The sequence below is a fragment of the Musa acuminata genome, chromosome BXJ1-9 (assembly GCF_036884655.1).
Source record: "Musa acuminata AAA Group cultivar baxijiao chromosome BXJ1-9, Cavendish_Baxijiao_AAA, whole genome shotgun sequence".
NCBI classification, from domain to species: domain Eukaryota; kingdom Viridiplantae; phylum Streptophyta; class Magnoliopsida; order Zingiberales; family Musaceae; genus Musa; species Musa acuminata.
The window spans coordinates 42,863,739-42,881,196 of NC_088335.1; the positions used below are offsets into that span (position 1 = coordinate 42,863,739).

A 17,458-nucleotide genomic window follows, 5' to 3' on the forward strand; every position below is an offset into this window, starting at 1 on the left:
AAGAAGTTTTCTTCGTTCATATCGATGCTGATGTTTCACCTACTCACATAGAAGATGTGATCACACAAATTATCTTATAAGCATGCATGCTCCCAGGAGACCTTTTCTTCTAGCTGTGGATACTAGTCATGCGAATCTATGAGGCGCTTCTTTTACTATTAGCTTTCATATTCACATCATGAAGCTTTTGAGAAAGTCAAACTGGGAGACAAATCTGTCCCCATGCCTCGGAATGTGAAGAGGATGAAGAATAAATATATTCTTACGTAGAATATGGATGGTCTTTCTTGGGATTACAAGGAAACAAGGGGAAGCAATTAGTCCATGTCCCATGTAGAAAATCTTCTTCCTCTTTCATGCTCCATCTTGTCAACACTTGGAGATTTTTACATGTCTTCAACTGAGCATGCGTGTATTCTCGAGAACATCAACATGGGGATGGATGCACTAAATAGTTACTATCATATTCCATGTTCTTGTGGCTCGTTATGCCTGCTTAAAAGATGACAAGAACAGCAACACCCAAGAGAGGATGTCTCAATTTATGTCTGTTTTCTGGTCCCAATAGCCCTTGTCGCAAGCCATTTGCCTACTGGACCATTAATATTGCTTCACCAGGATGAGAGGCTTTGAAATCTTTGAGGAACCATTTATCTATCACCAGTTGGTGCTGCTGCATGCAACTGCTACTGCAGGCTGTTTTCTGCAAGTTAAGAAGAATGATATATGATACAAATTAGTATTAAGAATAATCTATAAACAGTACAAAGATCAAGACATGCATCTTTAATGTTGAAGGATTGGCTACAGAAATTATGCACTGAGAAAGTAAAAGAAAATCTAAAGCCTAAAGTTAAAAAGCATGAGAAAAGAGAAACAGCTAGAAACATACTTTACGTACATTTTAGGGTGTAATCATTGCGTTAATTAGTGGAAGAGAAAGATCAGCCAATCTCAACAGCTTCACAAGATTTCTTGCTTCGTTTCACAACAAAGCAATTCTTTGCATTTGTTTCCCATTTCACAAAAGATAAAGCAAACAAAAACAAAAGAGGAAAAAGGAAACTCCTTTTCATGAGCCAAAGGTAAATTGCTATTTGGTTGGGTGTAGAAGGAAAGAAGAAACGTAGTAAACAAAGCTCATCAGACACGAAGCATACACAACCAAGAAGGGAGCATAATAGGTAAATGACTCCAATCGGTACAATGATGAGATGCATTTTGGATTGAACAGACTAAAATTAGAACTAGACTGATAAACAAAGCCAGCCAAAAATACTAGATTGATCAACCAAGATTTTAGATACTACATGAGTCTACGTTGATGTTGCGTATGAGTCTAATACTTGTACATCCATGAGGAACACAAAACATGAACATGAGCTAAACGGAATGGACCGAAGAACAAAGGAAGAGTCGTTGAAGACGTTATGAAGCTACAAGGAATAATCATGGTGGTGGTGATCATGGTCTTGCTCGATCTCAGACGACGGCTCGTCCTCCTCCTGCTCCTCCTCCTCGGCACAGTCGACTCCATAGGCTGCATGGCCATGGCCGAACGCCTTAATGTGGTCCTTGAGGGACCTCTTGTGCTTGAAATCCGACCCACAAGTGCAGTACCACAGCTTCCCGCAGTTCTTCTCGTGGGTTCGCCAGTCCCCTCGCACCGCGAACGCCTTGCCGCACTTGCAGCACGCGAAAGGCTTGATCCCGTGCCTCCTCTTGTAGTGGGTCTGGAGAGTCCTGAAGTCCTTGAGTGGCTTTGATCTCGGGTGGTCGATGTTGTTCCTGCACCCGGGCGCGCAGCAGTAGCACGGCAGCCGCCGCATCGCCGTCGGCTGCGCGCCCCTCAGCGACTCCGGCCCCTTCCTATATTGTTGTCCATGACCCCACATGTGCATCTACTTGTAACACCCACAGAGCAACGACAGAATCCAATGGATCAGAATCCACGTCATATGGCAATAGAACATGCGATATATCATTTGTATCACCACAAACAACATTGAAATAAATCCATCTTGAGGCTATATAGTGGAATATGTAATTATTAGCTCTATTTTCATGTTTCATTTTTTTCTCTCCCGATCATAATCTGAGATCCAGAAGACAGTGAAGGAACAGAAACTTCAAAAAACAGGATGTAAAGATTACTTGTGATATGTATATATATATATATAGAGAGAGAGAGAGAAAGAGAGAGAGAGAGAGAGAGAGAGAGAGAGGGACGGATGAAGAGACTGGAAATGGAGTCAGGACAGACGCTAATGCAGAAGAATAACAGAGGCTAAGGTTACTTCAGAAATCCCTTACAACTGCCACAGAAGAGTAAATATACACACTGAAAGTAACACAACAAAGCATACGATCATTCCTACCTCTGTCTTCTGCAGCGACATAAGAATAGAAGGGGAACTATTGATCGGATCAGCCTCACAATAACCACACACACAGCAGTTTGGGTACCATCACACACCCATGTTATTGATGCAACAAAGGTAAATGGACCTTGTAAGAGAAGAATTAGATCACCTGCATGTTGTTGTATCGGTTGAAGGTCTTGCAGCACACCGGACAAGAAAACTGGGAAGGACCTGTAAGGATCTGAGACGGAGTGGGAATCCAGTATTGGCCCTTGATAAGCCTCCCTATGATATGGTAACCTGAAAGAATTGCATCACCACCACCACCATCTTCTTCAGGCCCTTCTCCATCATTTAGCATAGTAGAGGAGACCCCGGAGATAAGGTCAGCTGCGCCGGAGCTCGGGAGGCCTATATGGAGGGACACTGCCACGGCCCCTTGCTCATCTTCTCCATCCTTCAAGCTTTTCTTCTCGTTGTCACCACCAGTGCAACTCCCACCGCCCTCGCCTTCCGGAAAGGCGCTGCAGGAGGATGAGGATTCTTCCTGAAGGTGGTGCCTTGTTGGACTGAGACCGAGAAGGGGGAGGGCTTCTCTGAGGGGAGGGGAGGGTGGTGGGGATCGAAGGTGAAGGAAGTTACAGTCGACTAAGTTGTAGGTAGGGAACAGGGAGAGAGGAAGAGGAGGAGGAGGAGGACGAGGATAGTTCGAGGAGAAGCGAGAACGATTGCAGTAGCCTTTGAAGAAACTGGGGTTGGGATCTGCCATGGCAGGAGCTTGGTCGTGGAAGAGAAATCAAGCTACTGTTGAGAGAGAAGCCTGCAGACAAAAAGAGCAATTAGAGAAAGAGAACATGGAGTGAGAACATATCAGAAGAGGTCAGAATTTAGATGAACCTAGAAAATATATTTGTGGGTTCATCACCTTGGGAAGAACAAAGACTTTTTTGATGGAAGCATGTCAACATGAAGGTAGACTTTTCCCCTAAAAAAGAAAGACATGAAGGTAGACTACATGCACATATGAGGTGCCCTAACCAAGTGAAAAACTATACATAGGTTCTCTATCATATTTTAATCAAACTGTAGGAAAACAAGAATCAACAAGTAGAGAGAGAAAGACCACCAACACTGAATTAACAGAGTGCAACATTCTTGAGTAGGTTGGCAGGAAATCAGGTTCTTTTCACATCTTTTACTCAAATTTGGAATAAATTTTATGATGATAGTAAAAAAAAGAAGGAAAAAGAAAAAGAAACACACACAATATTAGACAGTTCTAAGGAGGTTTATTTTATTTTCCTAGAGGTAAAAAAAATCATAAAAAAAGTTAAGACATTGAATTAAATATAGTATGGAGATAGAGGAAGTGAAGGGGGAGTGGTAGATTCCAAGGGACGAACTTTTAAGGCTTTAGAATTGTTTTGATGTTTTCTTTTAGGAAAAAAAAATTCATATATAAATCACTTCAAAGTTAGCGACTTTCATTTTTTTCTCTAATTTTAGTTTAGTATTTATACATTGAAAAACCTAAAATCTTAAATGCATGTTTTTGTATTTTTTTTATTTTTATATAATTAAGTTAAGTTTGAAAAAAATTAGTGGAGAAAGTAGTAACTTAGTTAACTAGTTTATTTAATAAAATTATAAAATTTGAAAGGATTCCTAATGAATGGAAAAAGAATTTTTTAGTGTTAATTTATAAAAATAAGGGTGACGTATAAAATTATTCAAATTATAGAAGAATTAAAATTATAAGTTATACTATAAAACTTTAGAAAAGAATTATGAAAGGTATAATAAGAATTGAAACAATATCTCTCAAAATTAATTTAATTTTATGCTTAGAAGATCAACTATAGAATATTTATTTATTAGGATAATTATTAAAAAAAGTATAGGGAGAAAAAAAAAGATTTACTTATGATTTTTATTGACTTAGAAAAAGCTTATGATAGAGTTACTAAAGATTTATCATGGTAAGTTTTAGAAAAGAAATATGTATCAATTAATTATATTGATATTATTAAATATATGTATAATGATATAACTATTAGTGTTAAAACTATATGGAGTATATCTAGTAAATTTTTTATTAGTGTAGGATTATATCAAGTATCCATATTAAGTCTATACTTTTTCACATTGCTAATGGATGAACTTATATGAAAGACCTCTTTGATGCATATTATTTATTGATAATAATATCTGAGTCTAAGCAAAATTAATTATAAACTTGAGCTATAGAGCAAGCTTAAAAGCTAAAGATTTTAGATTAAGTATGACTAAGATTGAAAATATAAAATATAATCTTAGTGATTCTAGAAATAGATAAGAGAATATAGTTAAATTTGATGGACAAGTAATCTCTTGAATCAATTATTCAATAAAATAGAATAAATGATGAAAATATTATACATAAAGTAAAAAACATGATAATTGAAATAATGAGAGGCGATAAGGGTCTTTTTTATTATCAAATACTTTTGAGATTAAAAGAAAAATTTTATAAGACAATTATGAAATCAACAATGTTGTATAAATCTAAGTGTTGAGAAATTAAGAATTAATGTATATAAAAAAATTATGTTGTTAAACGAAAATGTTGAAATTGATACGTAGATTACTAGCAAAGATAGAAAAAATATATTTTTTATTTATTAACAACTATTTATTACTTCGATAGAGGATAATATAAAAAAAATATTTGAAATGATAGAGACATGTGCTTAGGAAATTTCTGAATGTCAAAAGAGGTAAAATGATTAATGTTAGTGGTATAAAAAAAAATAAATGAAGACCTAAAAAGATATCAATAGAAATTATAAATATAGATTTAAGTACTTTTGATTACATATATAACCTTTTATGAATCTTAATGATGACAAAAGATGCATGCATCTGACCCAAATAATTAGGGTTTATGATTTTATTATTATTATATAATTAATTTAAGTTGATAAAAACTCTAATTCTAATTAGTGTCATTTAAATACTAGTTTGATGATAAAAATATTAAGAACATGTGAGGTGCTTTGTCATTGTATATATATTTCAATTGAAACTAGGTGATTAACTTTGAGTTTACGAGAGAGAGAGAGAGAGAGAGAGAGAGAGAGAGGGATCTTCCCTATGACCCGACGCACTCTTTTTTCCACTATCAATAAAACTCGAGGTTCTTAATCATGGATATTATGGTATCGTTAAATATGAAATCTTATTACTATCACTATCTAATTCGATGAGCTAACATATTTATTAATTTGATAAATCTAAAATCTAGTAACTCACTCAAGTTAATTGTAATAGACTAAACAAACAAATTTATATGAGACTAAAACATTGACACAATACTATTATAAAATGTGTCATGTTCGATTCATGAAAATAATTTATGTTTACAGAAATTAAAAAAAAATGCATTCAGTGTACGAATATCCCATCAATATAGAGTTTAGGGAAGCTAAATGGATACAGCCTTATTCCTTAAAACAGGGAGACATTGGTCTCTGACTCATACCCAATATCCTTATTTAGAAATACATACTCTAATTCTTCCTAGATTTCACTTTATTATAATTCTCATCCCCTAAGCCTTTTATCATGATATGAAGCCAATTATAAATGAAAAGACCCAAAATTTTGGGTTCACCATGCTGGTGGCTGAGTTGTGTGTGCACTGCACCATTTGCTCATCAGTTTCTTTTCTTTCAACTGTTGGATACATGGAGCAGAAGGAAGAATATGGAACACTATTTGTTACTCAAAGATTTATATGAAGACATAAAACTCATGTATAGCTCCGATAAGCTCATTTATGATGGCCCATGTAATCGTAGACAAAGTTCTGGGACAATCCAAACTCGGAATGCAGGGAGTTCTTCAGAAGATAGATAAACAGACATATGATCATTAAATCAGAAGAAACAATCCCTGCATATGCAGTTCAATGTGCATGGTCAACAAGATCAACAAATTTGCAGCGCGGATAAGGGCTGCATTACAGGAAGCCGGTCATGAAAACACCAGTGATTTACTGGATCAAGGGAATCCATCTCAATTCTAGGTCAAGCTCTCCACATTCTACATTTTGTAGCTTTAGTGACACCTCTTGTTTGACCTTTCCATCAACAACATTGATGACGCTATCTCTGATGAGGGCATTGTCATTTGACAGCAGCCACTTCCCAATTTGCATGTCGGAAAGCAAGTCGGGGTCGCCAAATGCTGTAGCAGATGTGATCATCGGTTGGAGATCCACCTCAGCTTCACCCATTATGTCATCGGAAGAGATAAGGTCGTGATCATATACTTGCTGCTTGTGGAACAAAAGTTGAAAATGTCATTTGGGTTTTAAAAGAATTGACATAACATAATTTAATAAAAGGGCCCGAAATCATCCATATTCTTGATTTTTCTGAAGAGTACTCGATCTGGATTTTGTTCTGGGAACTCAAAAATGTATATTCCATGGTGTAAGTTTATTGAGTGACTATGAGCATAAGACTATCTTAGTCTAGCAGTGGATCATATGTTGAAACATGTGAGTATGAAGTTGTGAAACGAAAGCAATATTTCTTAAACTCCAGTTATAACCATCTATTACTGAGTAATTCTTGGTTTGAAAAGATGGAGCACAGTCTATGTGACACGACATGTAACTGAAGCAGAAACAATTGGTCCATAACTCACCACTTTCAGGGCTCCATAGTTTTGAGGAACTGATAACTTAAGCTCCTCATTCCAAACTGGATTCAGGTTGCTCTTAATAACAGCTGTCTGAGCCTTCTGCAGAAATCCATCATATAGTAAAACAAATTACACTCTTATGAAGAAACATAGCATTTACAAAGGCAAAAATTCATGCTGAAAGAGAAAACTCACCTGCTGTCCAAGAATTAAAACAACATAGGGATCACTAGTTAGCATATCTCTAACTGCTAAATTAGTTCCTCTTATCACTTTAACGTTCAGTATGCCAATGAATTCTACCATCCCTGCCTGAGACTAATCCAAGACCATGTTGTCAGAGTAATTTAGACAAAAGCATTATCATTTGTTTTTTCTTTTATGTAGCATTCTTACAATACTCGTTGAACTTTCTGAAGGAGAAATACTGTCAGTATCCTTTCCAGAATCACAGGACGTGAAAGACCCTTTTGAAGAAACAATACGTAGGCTTGGTTTCAAAAATTCTTGCAACTGATACTTCGACCTGTAACTCATAACAAGGGGCTTTTCATGAAGAACCATTCACTTATGTGAGAGAAACCTCAAACAATGACATCATAATATCAAATACCTAATGAATTTTGTTCTTTCCTGATGACTGGAGTCCGGTTTAGGCTTGGAAAATCCCTTAGGAAGAAAAGCCTCATATATTGCATTGGCATAAGAGTTTCCACCAACCTCTATCATAGAGTTGATTTCCTCGTCAGACCATTCATCTAATGTCACTGACAGAACCTAAACAACAATCATGACAGAATGGAAGAATTATCAATGGAACTCTAAGAAACAAAAAGCAAATAGCATTCATCTTGACGAAATAGTTAAGATGCACTGCTATTTTGGAGCACTTTTAATTGTCTGATTGGAAAAGAGCAAAATCAAATGACATATTTGAAGTTGTACATACTACGATTTGGTTTAACTCGTAAGTTTATAGATTAAATGAATGGAATTTCACCAATAAAAAGACCATCATGCAAGACTTAGATGCGTCATTTTTGAAACCTCAATTATCTTGCCAGTTCTCCTTAAGACTTTTAAAATTTTATGCATGGAATTTGAAGGCCTAACTATCAGTAAAGTATGTATGTTTAAGCACTACCTTTGAAATATGAGTGCCAAGGCTTCTGTGCACACCACTACATTTTAAGCATATAAATACCCCGATATTGGCTGACCTGCAAAGACAAGGAAAGGGCCATTAAAAACTGTATCTCCTCATGTGCACAGCACAATAATATGTCTATGAAGCTGAAAAGCGAACAAGCAAATATGGGCTTTAAAATTTTTTTTTTTAATTCTTTCCTTATGAGATATACTGAAAATTTTGAAGTTCTGAAACCCATAAACCAACAAAAGCTAATTTAGGAAAAAAAAAAAATGGATCTAAAGTAAATGTGCTGGCTTGATGTGTGTAATTTGTACAATATATAAGAACTTACGCCCACTTCGGATCTGTGGCACCACAATCAGCACAGTTGCGGTTGTCACTTTTAAGCAACAAATCCTTCAATTTTCTTATATTACCTGCTAGTAGGGCAAGGAAATTTAAATTAGTCCTTCCATGTACCATACAACCAACTAAAGACTAGAGCATACTGTTAAAATAAAATATCTCAAAAATTGAAGTATAAAGTCATTTGGCTCATGGCGAAAGCCTGTATGCATAATTCAATATATTTAGATATATAAAATTGTCATAAGTAGTATGCTTATTCATGCAAATAAATATTTCTCATTCAATTCAAGCTTCAAAATGCTTATGCTTTTGTACGTAGTATTTCTGCATATATTTGAGCAATGATGTCCAGACAAAGTTAGAAATAACAAAGACACTGACATCCATTTGAAAACATAGTAAATTTGGTGCCTAATTAAGCAAACTGATACAGGATAACAGATATGGCAAAATTATTCAAACGTATTTAGAGAGAAGTTGACAAGATGTATCGTGGCCATATGATGGCTAACTGTCCTCCCAAACATCACATAACAACAATTCAGCTTAATTTACTATCTGGTTTGGAACCAAAATGTGCCTTTAGACAAAGCAAAACGTTGCCTATACAGCATATGTCCATGACAAAATGATGATTACACAATCAGAAATTCTCTGAAAAAAATTAATGATGAAAAAGAACTCACTGGTCATATTTGTGTCCACAAATCTTGATCAATGAAGTTGTCTTGACATACGTTCCCAAGTCACTGGGAAAGAGTGATTTAGATAAATAGGAAACACAAGTCAATTTTAATAATACTACATAATCACGAATGTAATCTTAAGGAATTAACTACCTGAACCACAATGATGGATGGAAATCAAAGCATAATTACGTATTGTTAGAACATTTACTTTCCAGGAATCTGGGGTAACCAAAGTGGCAGTAGATGGAACCTTTCTCAACAGATACATCTCTGTAGTCTTTGTAAAGTAATTATAAGAAAGTTCAAAGAGTTTATGCTAATTGCAAGCAAACTGAAGTAAAATGGTTGGTTTTTAACATGCATCAAGCTGTAGCAAACAACCAGAGCTAAATGGAAGATAACCTGTTCTGTAACAAGAGAGTTGATCAGCCTATATATAAGCATAATAAACAATCCTAATTCCTTAATCATTCTTAAGCAATCTAACATTACACCGTTATAGGCCTCGCAATTTTCGTATAAATGGTAAGTAATTGGAATATCCTTATTGCATGTTACAAGCCAAAAGAATTTATTACAGAAATTGGAGAAAACTGACAAAAGATTATACAGACCGAAGCAAGAACAAGACGAGGATTTATGAGGGACAAGAACCATCAAAAGCCCAAACGACCAACATTCACAATATATGGGAAAACATAGATCTCCGTAGCTAAATAAAATGCTTTTCTTGTTCAAGCTACAACCAAAAATAAAGGGGCGAATGCCGTCGAAATTAGAAATGAAGCAACGAGGCAAAAATCAGAACTCCAAAAGAGAATAATTTTGTTAAGAACAACGCATCATGGATGTAATCCAACCGAAAGATTCATTCTTTGTGAAACAACGACGGAACTCAGCTCCAAGAATCGATCGAGAGACCAACGGGGAAAATGAAAGCATCGGAATCCATTCGAATCGGAAAAGAATGAACCAAGTGCCACCGAGGAATCGGAGGCGACAAAAGATCTTTGTCTCTCACCAGAGAATTCGAAGACGAACTGAACCAACGCGAGCTCCGAAAAAGCTGATGAGATTTTCGGAAACTCTCCGTGTATTAATTCTTGCGCCGTGGGAAAAGAACAAAAAAGTTTCTCCACCCTCGTTACTCGTAACAATTCCACCCACCTCTCCATTGGAAACAATGCCCTCGGTGGGTCCCACGAATATCCAGAAACTGCCTCCAGTTACAAGACGGGTAGATGCTCGTGTAAGCGAGAAAGAAATCGGACACTTTTACAAATTATTCCTTAGTAATTTTTTTATTTTTATTTTATTTTCGTGGGAAGAGAATTACCTATTAATGGATTTGTAATTTTGGAAGTAACCTACGGAGCAGTTTTATTTGCCCTCAAGTCTCGGAGCATTATACCGAAAGATGATCGCCTATAAATGCCTGACGAGGTGTTCGTTACACCCGGAGCTGGAAATGGAGTCTCAGATCCCGCCATTTCTTGGAGGGAAACGAAGGAGCAGGAGCCGGCGATTCCATCGGTAATTCCTCCATCCATTTCGTGTTGTGAATTCGAAACAGCTTCAACTCATCAAACCCTCTTTCTGATCGTCTTCGATGCAGAGTAGCATCGGGTCTATGTTAGGGTTGATGACTTGATGTGGTAGATTGTCGTATTGGTCGATTTCTATGAACTATTTGCTTATGATCTTGTTAAAGATGCGGTGATAACGATGTAGAAATCATTGTAATCATCGTTTTTGGTCTTTCTTGTTTTGTTTTTGCTCCTTGGAGATTTTGGTCAAGTGTTATACATTCAGTGGCTGATATATTTAGTGAGATGATATGGAAAATATAGATAGCAATTCAGGGTCTAATTGCTTTGATGAGACTGATATCCATGTTGTCCGAATCTGTGAAGATATCTGAATTTCTATAGAGATTAAAGTAGGATCACTTATTAGTACTTTTGGGGGCAGTAACTCATATCGATAATGCACTTTTTAGTCGTCTGACCAACATGTAGGGCTTGGTTCTCATTTTTATGCCGAGTAATCATCTTGGAGAGACAGCCTAACAAGATCCTCTGATGCCTAAATTAGGTTACTAGTTTGAAAAATACAGAACAATAAATGAAAAGTAAAGGCAAATCAAATAAGGTCATTCGGAGAGAAAAAAATGATTTAATACGTTCCCTGGAAGACCCATTTATATATCTTGCACAATCATAGGACAGACCTAATGGGCAGATAATGATAATTACCATCCAAGCAAAGTTAGCCCATGTAATAAGTTGACTGGACCAACACTAATGATTGAGATGGATAGGAGAGTGGCCCATTAATGTTGTTGTTAATTCTGCTTTGTGACACTTCAAATTTTTATCAATGCTATTACATTTAATTGTTCAAGTCAGTCTTAATTTCAACCATTTCTCACTTTTCTTTTGTTTCCTAGAGCACATCCTTATTGACGTCATCTCTCTCATTCACTTCTCATGTGTTGTATATTAATTTAAAAGGTCTTCTCTATTGTTTGTTAAACCTATGTTTAAACTTGTGAAACAAGGATTCCTAATTCTCTTGAGATAAAACTTTAAATTGTATTTCCAGTAATCTCAATGCTGGGTTTCCATTGCCAGTCTCTAATCTCTTACTTGCAATTGGGTGATGATCTTAACACAAAAAGAAGAAGAAATGGCTTTTGCATATGCATACACAAACTCTTTTTAGCTTAAGCTTCTGTTGGCACATTTTTTAAAATGATATTTAAGAGTCTCATTCATCAGAAACTTCTCCTTGCCATTTTTTAATTTAAGATTGTAGTCCTTGAAGTCTTCAGTTGTAATATGTCGGATGATTGTTTTATCTGAACAGGTAGCAGGAAACTTTTAGTAATGGTGCACTGCCCACTTTGAAATCTCCTAGTAACTTGGTGGCCACCCACTACCTTTTTCCTCAAAAAAAAAAAAATATTTAGAGCTTTGAATTGATGAGTATAAAAAGTTTGGAATCTAGTTGAGGACTTTATTGGATGTTTGCTGTTTTGCCAATGTTCTCTCCTTACAAACATTGGGATGATTAAGGAACACATCTTACTTAATTTGCTTTATGTCAATTAATCAGTTCTCTTTAAAATACATTTCATAATGGCTGAGTCCTAGTAATTTTTGCAGAAAATGGAAATGATGGTCCTCAGCTTGATGTTTGATGAAAATACTTCCTTGATGCCCTAGTGAACATTAGGCTAAATATTGCAAATTGCTTAGCAGTGTGGGATAATAAAATGACCTCTAGACTTTGGTTTGTAGGATAATAATATATCAGCATGGTATGATTTAAGAAAGGGCAATATAAGAGCATAAGTTTTTCAAATGTTCAAATAATTGACAAGTTCAAAAATATGAGACCAGATACATATGAAATAATTTTATTAGTTTCATCTGGATATTCATGAGTTGTAAGACACGAGGGATATAATCAACTATGACACTGACTAGAAATATTCTCCTCATGGTAGAATTTGTCACCTTGAAGTTGAAGTAAGCAGGTTTTGTATGATGAAAATAGTTTTGTCAGATTTGAGGTTTTGTTGCTCAAAATGGCATAGCTAAATCAACCAAAAACTATATTGTGAAAGCAATTATAATTGGCTATAAGATGATTTTTCATCAGTGTCCTGACATGGAAGCAGGCAAACATATCATGGAGGAATTAGTTGTAACTAGTGTTCCGGAAATTGATAAACTCGTGAGATACATTAGGTATCCTTTTAAAGATAGAGATCATCATTTCTTCAGTACGTTGTGTAGATAGTACTTCTTGGTAACTTTCTCCCGGTTTAATTCTAGTGCATCTGTCTATATAATAGACATACTCCAAAATAGACATTGTCAACACAATCCCTATCATACCAAACAAATATAAGAGATTCCTAGGTTCCATCATTGGTTTCTTCTTCCATTAGTGTCATTGTTCGATTCAAGAGTAAACTATGATCCCAGATGGTCTTTTGGCCTTGTGAACTTTCTTGATTAAAGTGATCTATCTCAATGTGCCTCTTGTTCAGAATCAGGTGTTATCTTTTAGCTTGGACAATTCCATTTTTCCACTACAACCTATTGTGAGGCTTTTGGACGAAAACAACATCATTCACACCAATTCTGCGGGTGTATTTGTTTTTTAACTTGAAGGGGATATTATCAATCATTCACCATCCAACATGTGTCCTCCACGTGACATCTAGGTTAAAAGAAAGAAATAAGCTATCTCTCGTTGGACTACCCACATGGACAAGGTCAAGCAATTACAAGCTTTCTTACCCTTGTCACCCACGTAGAGAAAAGGCCAAGGAAATATTGTTATAGGTAGTTGAGGGTTGCCTCCTCGTAGAATATTTCATAGAACAGTCTACCTCTTTATGACTAGGAATGCTTAAAACTCATTTTAGTATAGTGAAAAAGGAGATCACTTTTGACCACTCATGACCACACACACCTTCCTTAAGTTACTAACTTGTGCCTCGAAGGATCAAATCGGGAAACCTCTCCCAACCTCAGTTTTCATGTAAGTGGTATGTCATGATCTTAACGTTTCCACCTCAAAGGCACCTTAGATAACCTTGTGCACATGGGCCTGAATTACGTTAGGTTGATTAGGACGTCAATGATATTTTTCTGTAATACTTTTGGTGCTAGGAGGGCTCGATGTCACAGCAACACCCACCTGCTTATCCCCTCAACAAATGCTTGAGCAAAGAGGCTTTGCCCCTAACACATAGTACTTTCACCTAAGAGGGACAACTGCCACCCTTTCTACCTATTGATGCATCCACCTCAACACAAACACTTAGGAACCGACCTGCCTTCAAGAAGAGGATCAAGGACCAACTCACCTTGAAGAGGAGAACCGAGGCTAAGAAGAAAAAGAAGCTCATAAGGGAGACCATAGAGGCTCAAATGAGAGAATGAGCCTCACCCCTATGGTTAAGGAGGATTTATAAGGAGGGATCAACATCTCTCCTCTCATATAAAAGATATATGTCCCTTCCGATCGAATCTAAAAATATATTAATTAATAATTAATGAAGGGACACCTCGAAAAGTGCTAAAGTGATTAATGTTCGGAGATCACCTCGGAAAGTGCAGGAAAATTCACATGGCAAGAGGCACAAGGCTAAATGTGCGTGAGTCAAGAAAACCCAACCTATATAAAAAAAAAAACCCTCCATGACCAAAGATATAAGACAAAATATACCTAAGATGCAAGAGTCAGGAAAACCTAAATTGCATAAGAAAAAACCCGCTATGATAGGAGGCACAAGGCAAAATGTGCCCAAGGTATGTGATTTGGGAAAAACTAACCCGCGTAAGAAAAAAGGCAAAATGTGTCCAAGACACATGAGTTGGGAAAACCCAACCCACATGAGAAAAACCCATCATAGTAGGAGGCATAAGACAAAATGTATCTAAGGCGTATGAGTTAGGAAAACCCGACCCGCATGAGAAAAACCTACCATAGCGGGAGGCACAAGGCAAAATGTGCATAAGGCGCGTGAGTTAGAAAAATTAGATCGGTGTGAGAAAAATCTATCATGGCGAGAGACGCAAAGCAAAATATACCCGAGACACATGAGTTGAGAAAACTCGATCCGCGTGAGAGGAAACCTGATATGACGAGAGGCACAAGGTAAAGTGTTTACCTAACACTCGGAGGTTTATCGATTTAAGGAGCAAGTCAAGCATAGGTCGGGCGTCCTTGACCCCCATTGATGTTCACCCAACACGCGGAGATTGGAACTAGAAGGTCGTCATTTTAAGGCGCTGGTCAAGCATCCCTAACCCCATGGGCGTTCGCCTGATGAGTGGAGGTCAGGCATCCCCAACCCTCGTCAATGCTCGCCCGATGTGTGGAGATCGGGCATCCCCAACCCTTGGAGATCAGTGCTCGGAGGTCATCAATTCAAGGCGTAGGTTGGATGTATAGGGGTTAGGCAACCTCGACTCCCACTAGTGATTTGCCCGACGTGTAAAGGTTGGGCATCCCCGACCCCTGTCGACATGTTGTCACGGACAAAGCTTTAAACAAGATGTTTGATGTAATACTTATGTATGTCTGTGTCTTTCTTTTTGTTCATGCTTTACACAACATGTAGAGGAACGGTCGAAGGCTTAACAACCTCATTTTAGTTCGGTTTGGTGGCCTTCTTAGGCTTGTAAATAAATATTGTGTCATGTGGACACTTGTGAGAGATATTCGGTTTATAATGAACCATTTTGACCCTTTGTTGTGCAACTGTTCAGAGCTTGTAAAGTCTGTTTGTAATTTGTATTGTTTATAAGGTGTTTTCGGAAATGTTTGCTTGTGGATCCCAAGTGAGGTGCTTTCTCTAACCCGTTTTCTCTTTCGTAGGTCCTAAGGGACCATGAGAGGTTTCGGGGAAGCTGACCTTTGCGGACGGACACGCAAGGGTGCCGCACGACTTAGGCAAAACTAGCTAAGTCCGTGACAGACGGTATCAGAGCGGGACAAGCACTCATTGAAACACTTGACATGCAAATGTGGGGGACCTAGCGGGGCTGAATTGAGGGTAGTCAGCACACGTGTGACCGTTTGAGGGAAAATGGGTATGAAAATGTAGGTCGCTCGGAGGAGCGGGCATTTGAGATTGGCATTCAGAGGAATGACCAACCCTTCACGCAAAAGGTACCACGAGAATAAGCAAGCTTGGAAGAATGCGGAGTGCACAAAGGTTGGGATGGCTGAGTTCGAGCTATAGCTCGACGTTGAGAACTATATTTGATGGTGCTCAAGGCAAGCGAGGCACTTGGTAAAGGATGAGACCATGCAAGGTGGAATGAGTTGCTCAGCGACCGAAAGAGTTGTGCAAAGCTCATAGAGTTGAGGGGAATTGCTAACTCGAAGAATTCGGTACTCATGCATGGGCTTGTATGTGGACGATGGATTGTTCCCGACCATCCCAAGGCGACCGAAACTTAGCGCCATGGAGCATTGAAATTTTCTCTTCGGCATGTGAAGGATACGTTCGTAGGAGGCTGAAGTGTGCAGCGAGTTCAGCATATTGCTAGGCCTTAAGTAGTGCAGCGAGGGCTGTATTAATGTAGAGTCGTAATCTAGCAAGTGCGTTTGCAGGAGGCAGAACAATGCACAATTTATTTAGCAAATCGGAGTAGTCCAAGGGGATAGTGGTTTCCAAAACTTTCAGAGAGAAAGAAGCGTAGAGAGATGTTGCTCCAACGGGACAGTTATTCAGGAGGGATAGATCCTGGTTCTCCAGAGAGAGAATCATGTGCAACAGACTGCACATATTGGGGAGGAGTACCTCAAAAATAACAACTCCACGAAGCTCAATGGACCAAGCGAGCAACAATGAGTCATCGCATGATCTCACTTGAGAGAATGCATTAGTAGATGCATTTCGAGATCAAGTGGGGGAGCGAGCCAAAACAAGACAAACAAAGGCACACTTGGAGTTGATATGGAGATCATACTCAAGGGAGGGCTGACCCGTGGAATGGTGGGCGCAAGGGCCACTATCAACTCAATATAAAATGAGGAGCGGAGCAACTTGGGTGTAACTTGGCGAAGTACCCAAGCTGCATGAAGGGAGCCAGCATAGAAGATGGAACATGGAACGGAGGCACAATGCTTTCTTTGGACAAAGGTCAAGGACATGAACTCTTACAAAGGCAAGAGCAGGATCATGTTGTTCCATGGTCCTTCATTCTGACGGAGCAGACTCATCTTGCATGGTGCCAAAGACAAAGGGAGCTTTTGGGCACATGCACCTTATCTCGGAGAAGCATTTAATGGAGGAACTAAGGTGACTCAACTTGCGGAGGCGAAGTTGGGTTCAGAAGGCCTTGGCACGGGACAAGAGGACGCGGAGGCGGGTACTCTTGAAGAATATGCCACAGTGTTGCCATTCAAGTTGCCATGAAGGAAGCGATGCGCAACGGAGATTGTGCTGGTAGGGGCAAAGGCCCAGGATCCAGACAATGGTGCATCATTTTCAGCGAAGTCAGTGGACTTCGGGAGCTACTAGGCGACGGACTGTCCTAGAGCGGTGCTTCATTTAGGTGTGACCCAAGAGCGAGTGGATGAAGGTCGATTGCCAAAGGAGCGAACAAAATCGAAGGTGAAAGAGACCCTGCGATGTATTGACAAAGGCCACACATGGAGGGATCACAATTCAAGTTCATCCC

At 38.1% G+C, this 17,458-nt stretch overlaps 2 protein-coding genes across 3 annotated transcripts; both read right to left on the reverse strand.

Annotated features, from left to right (window-relative positions):
- Positions 1-1,275: 1,275 nt before the first annotated feature.
- LOC135594360 (zinc finger protein WIP2-like) lies at positions 1,276-3,179 on the reverse strand. The gene is made up of 2 exons (XM_065084746.1): positions 2,533-3,179; positions 1,276-1,901 (listed from the first exon to the last, which is right to left on the reverse strand). Exons 1-2 carry the CDS (start codon positions 3,130-3,132, stop codon positions 1,437-1,439), a joined length of 1,065 nt encoding a protein of 354 aa, XP_064940818.1. The 5' UTR covers positions 3,133-3,179; the 3' UTR covers positions 1,276-1,436.
- Positions 3,180-6,253: 3,074 nt separating this feature from the next.
- On the reverse strand, positions 6,254-10,354 carry LOC135584763 (ADP-ribosylation factor GTPase-activating protein AGD12-like). Of its 2 annotated transcripts, none has more exons than XM_065083791.1 (9): positions 10,264-10,354; positions 9,240-9,302; positions 8,537-8,621; positions 8,197-8,272; positions 7,666-7,829; positions 7,449-7,578; positions 7,248-7,370; positions 7,056-7,151; positions 6,254-6,678 (listed from the first exon to the last, which is right to left on the reverse strand). In XM_065083791.1, exons 2-9 carry the CDS (start codon positions 9,244-9,246, stop codon positions 6,397-6,399), a joined length of 963 nt encoding a protein of 320 aa, XP_064939863.1. In that variant the 5' UTR covers positions 9,247-9,302; positions 10,264-10,354; the 3' UTR covers positions 6,254-6,396. The 2 variants fall into 2 exon arrangements, with proteins under 2 accessions (XP_064939863.1, XP_064939862.1); XM_065083790.1 differs by having other exon boundaries at positions 8,537-8,624; positions 10,264-10,346.
- Between the last annotated feature and the right edge of the window lie 7,104 nt (positions 10,355-17,458).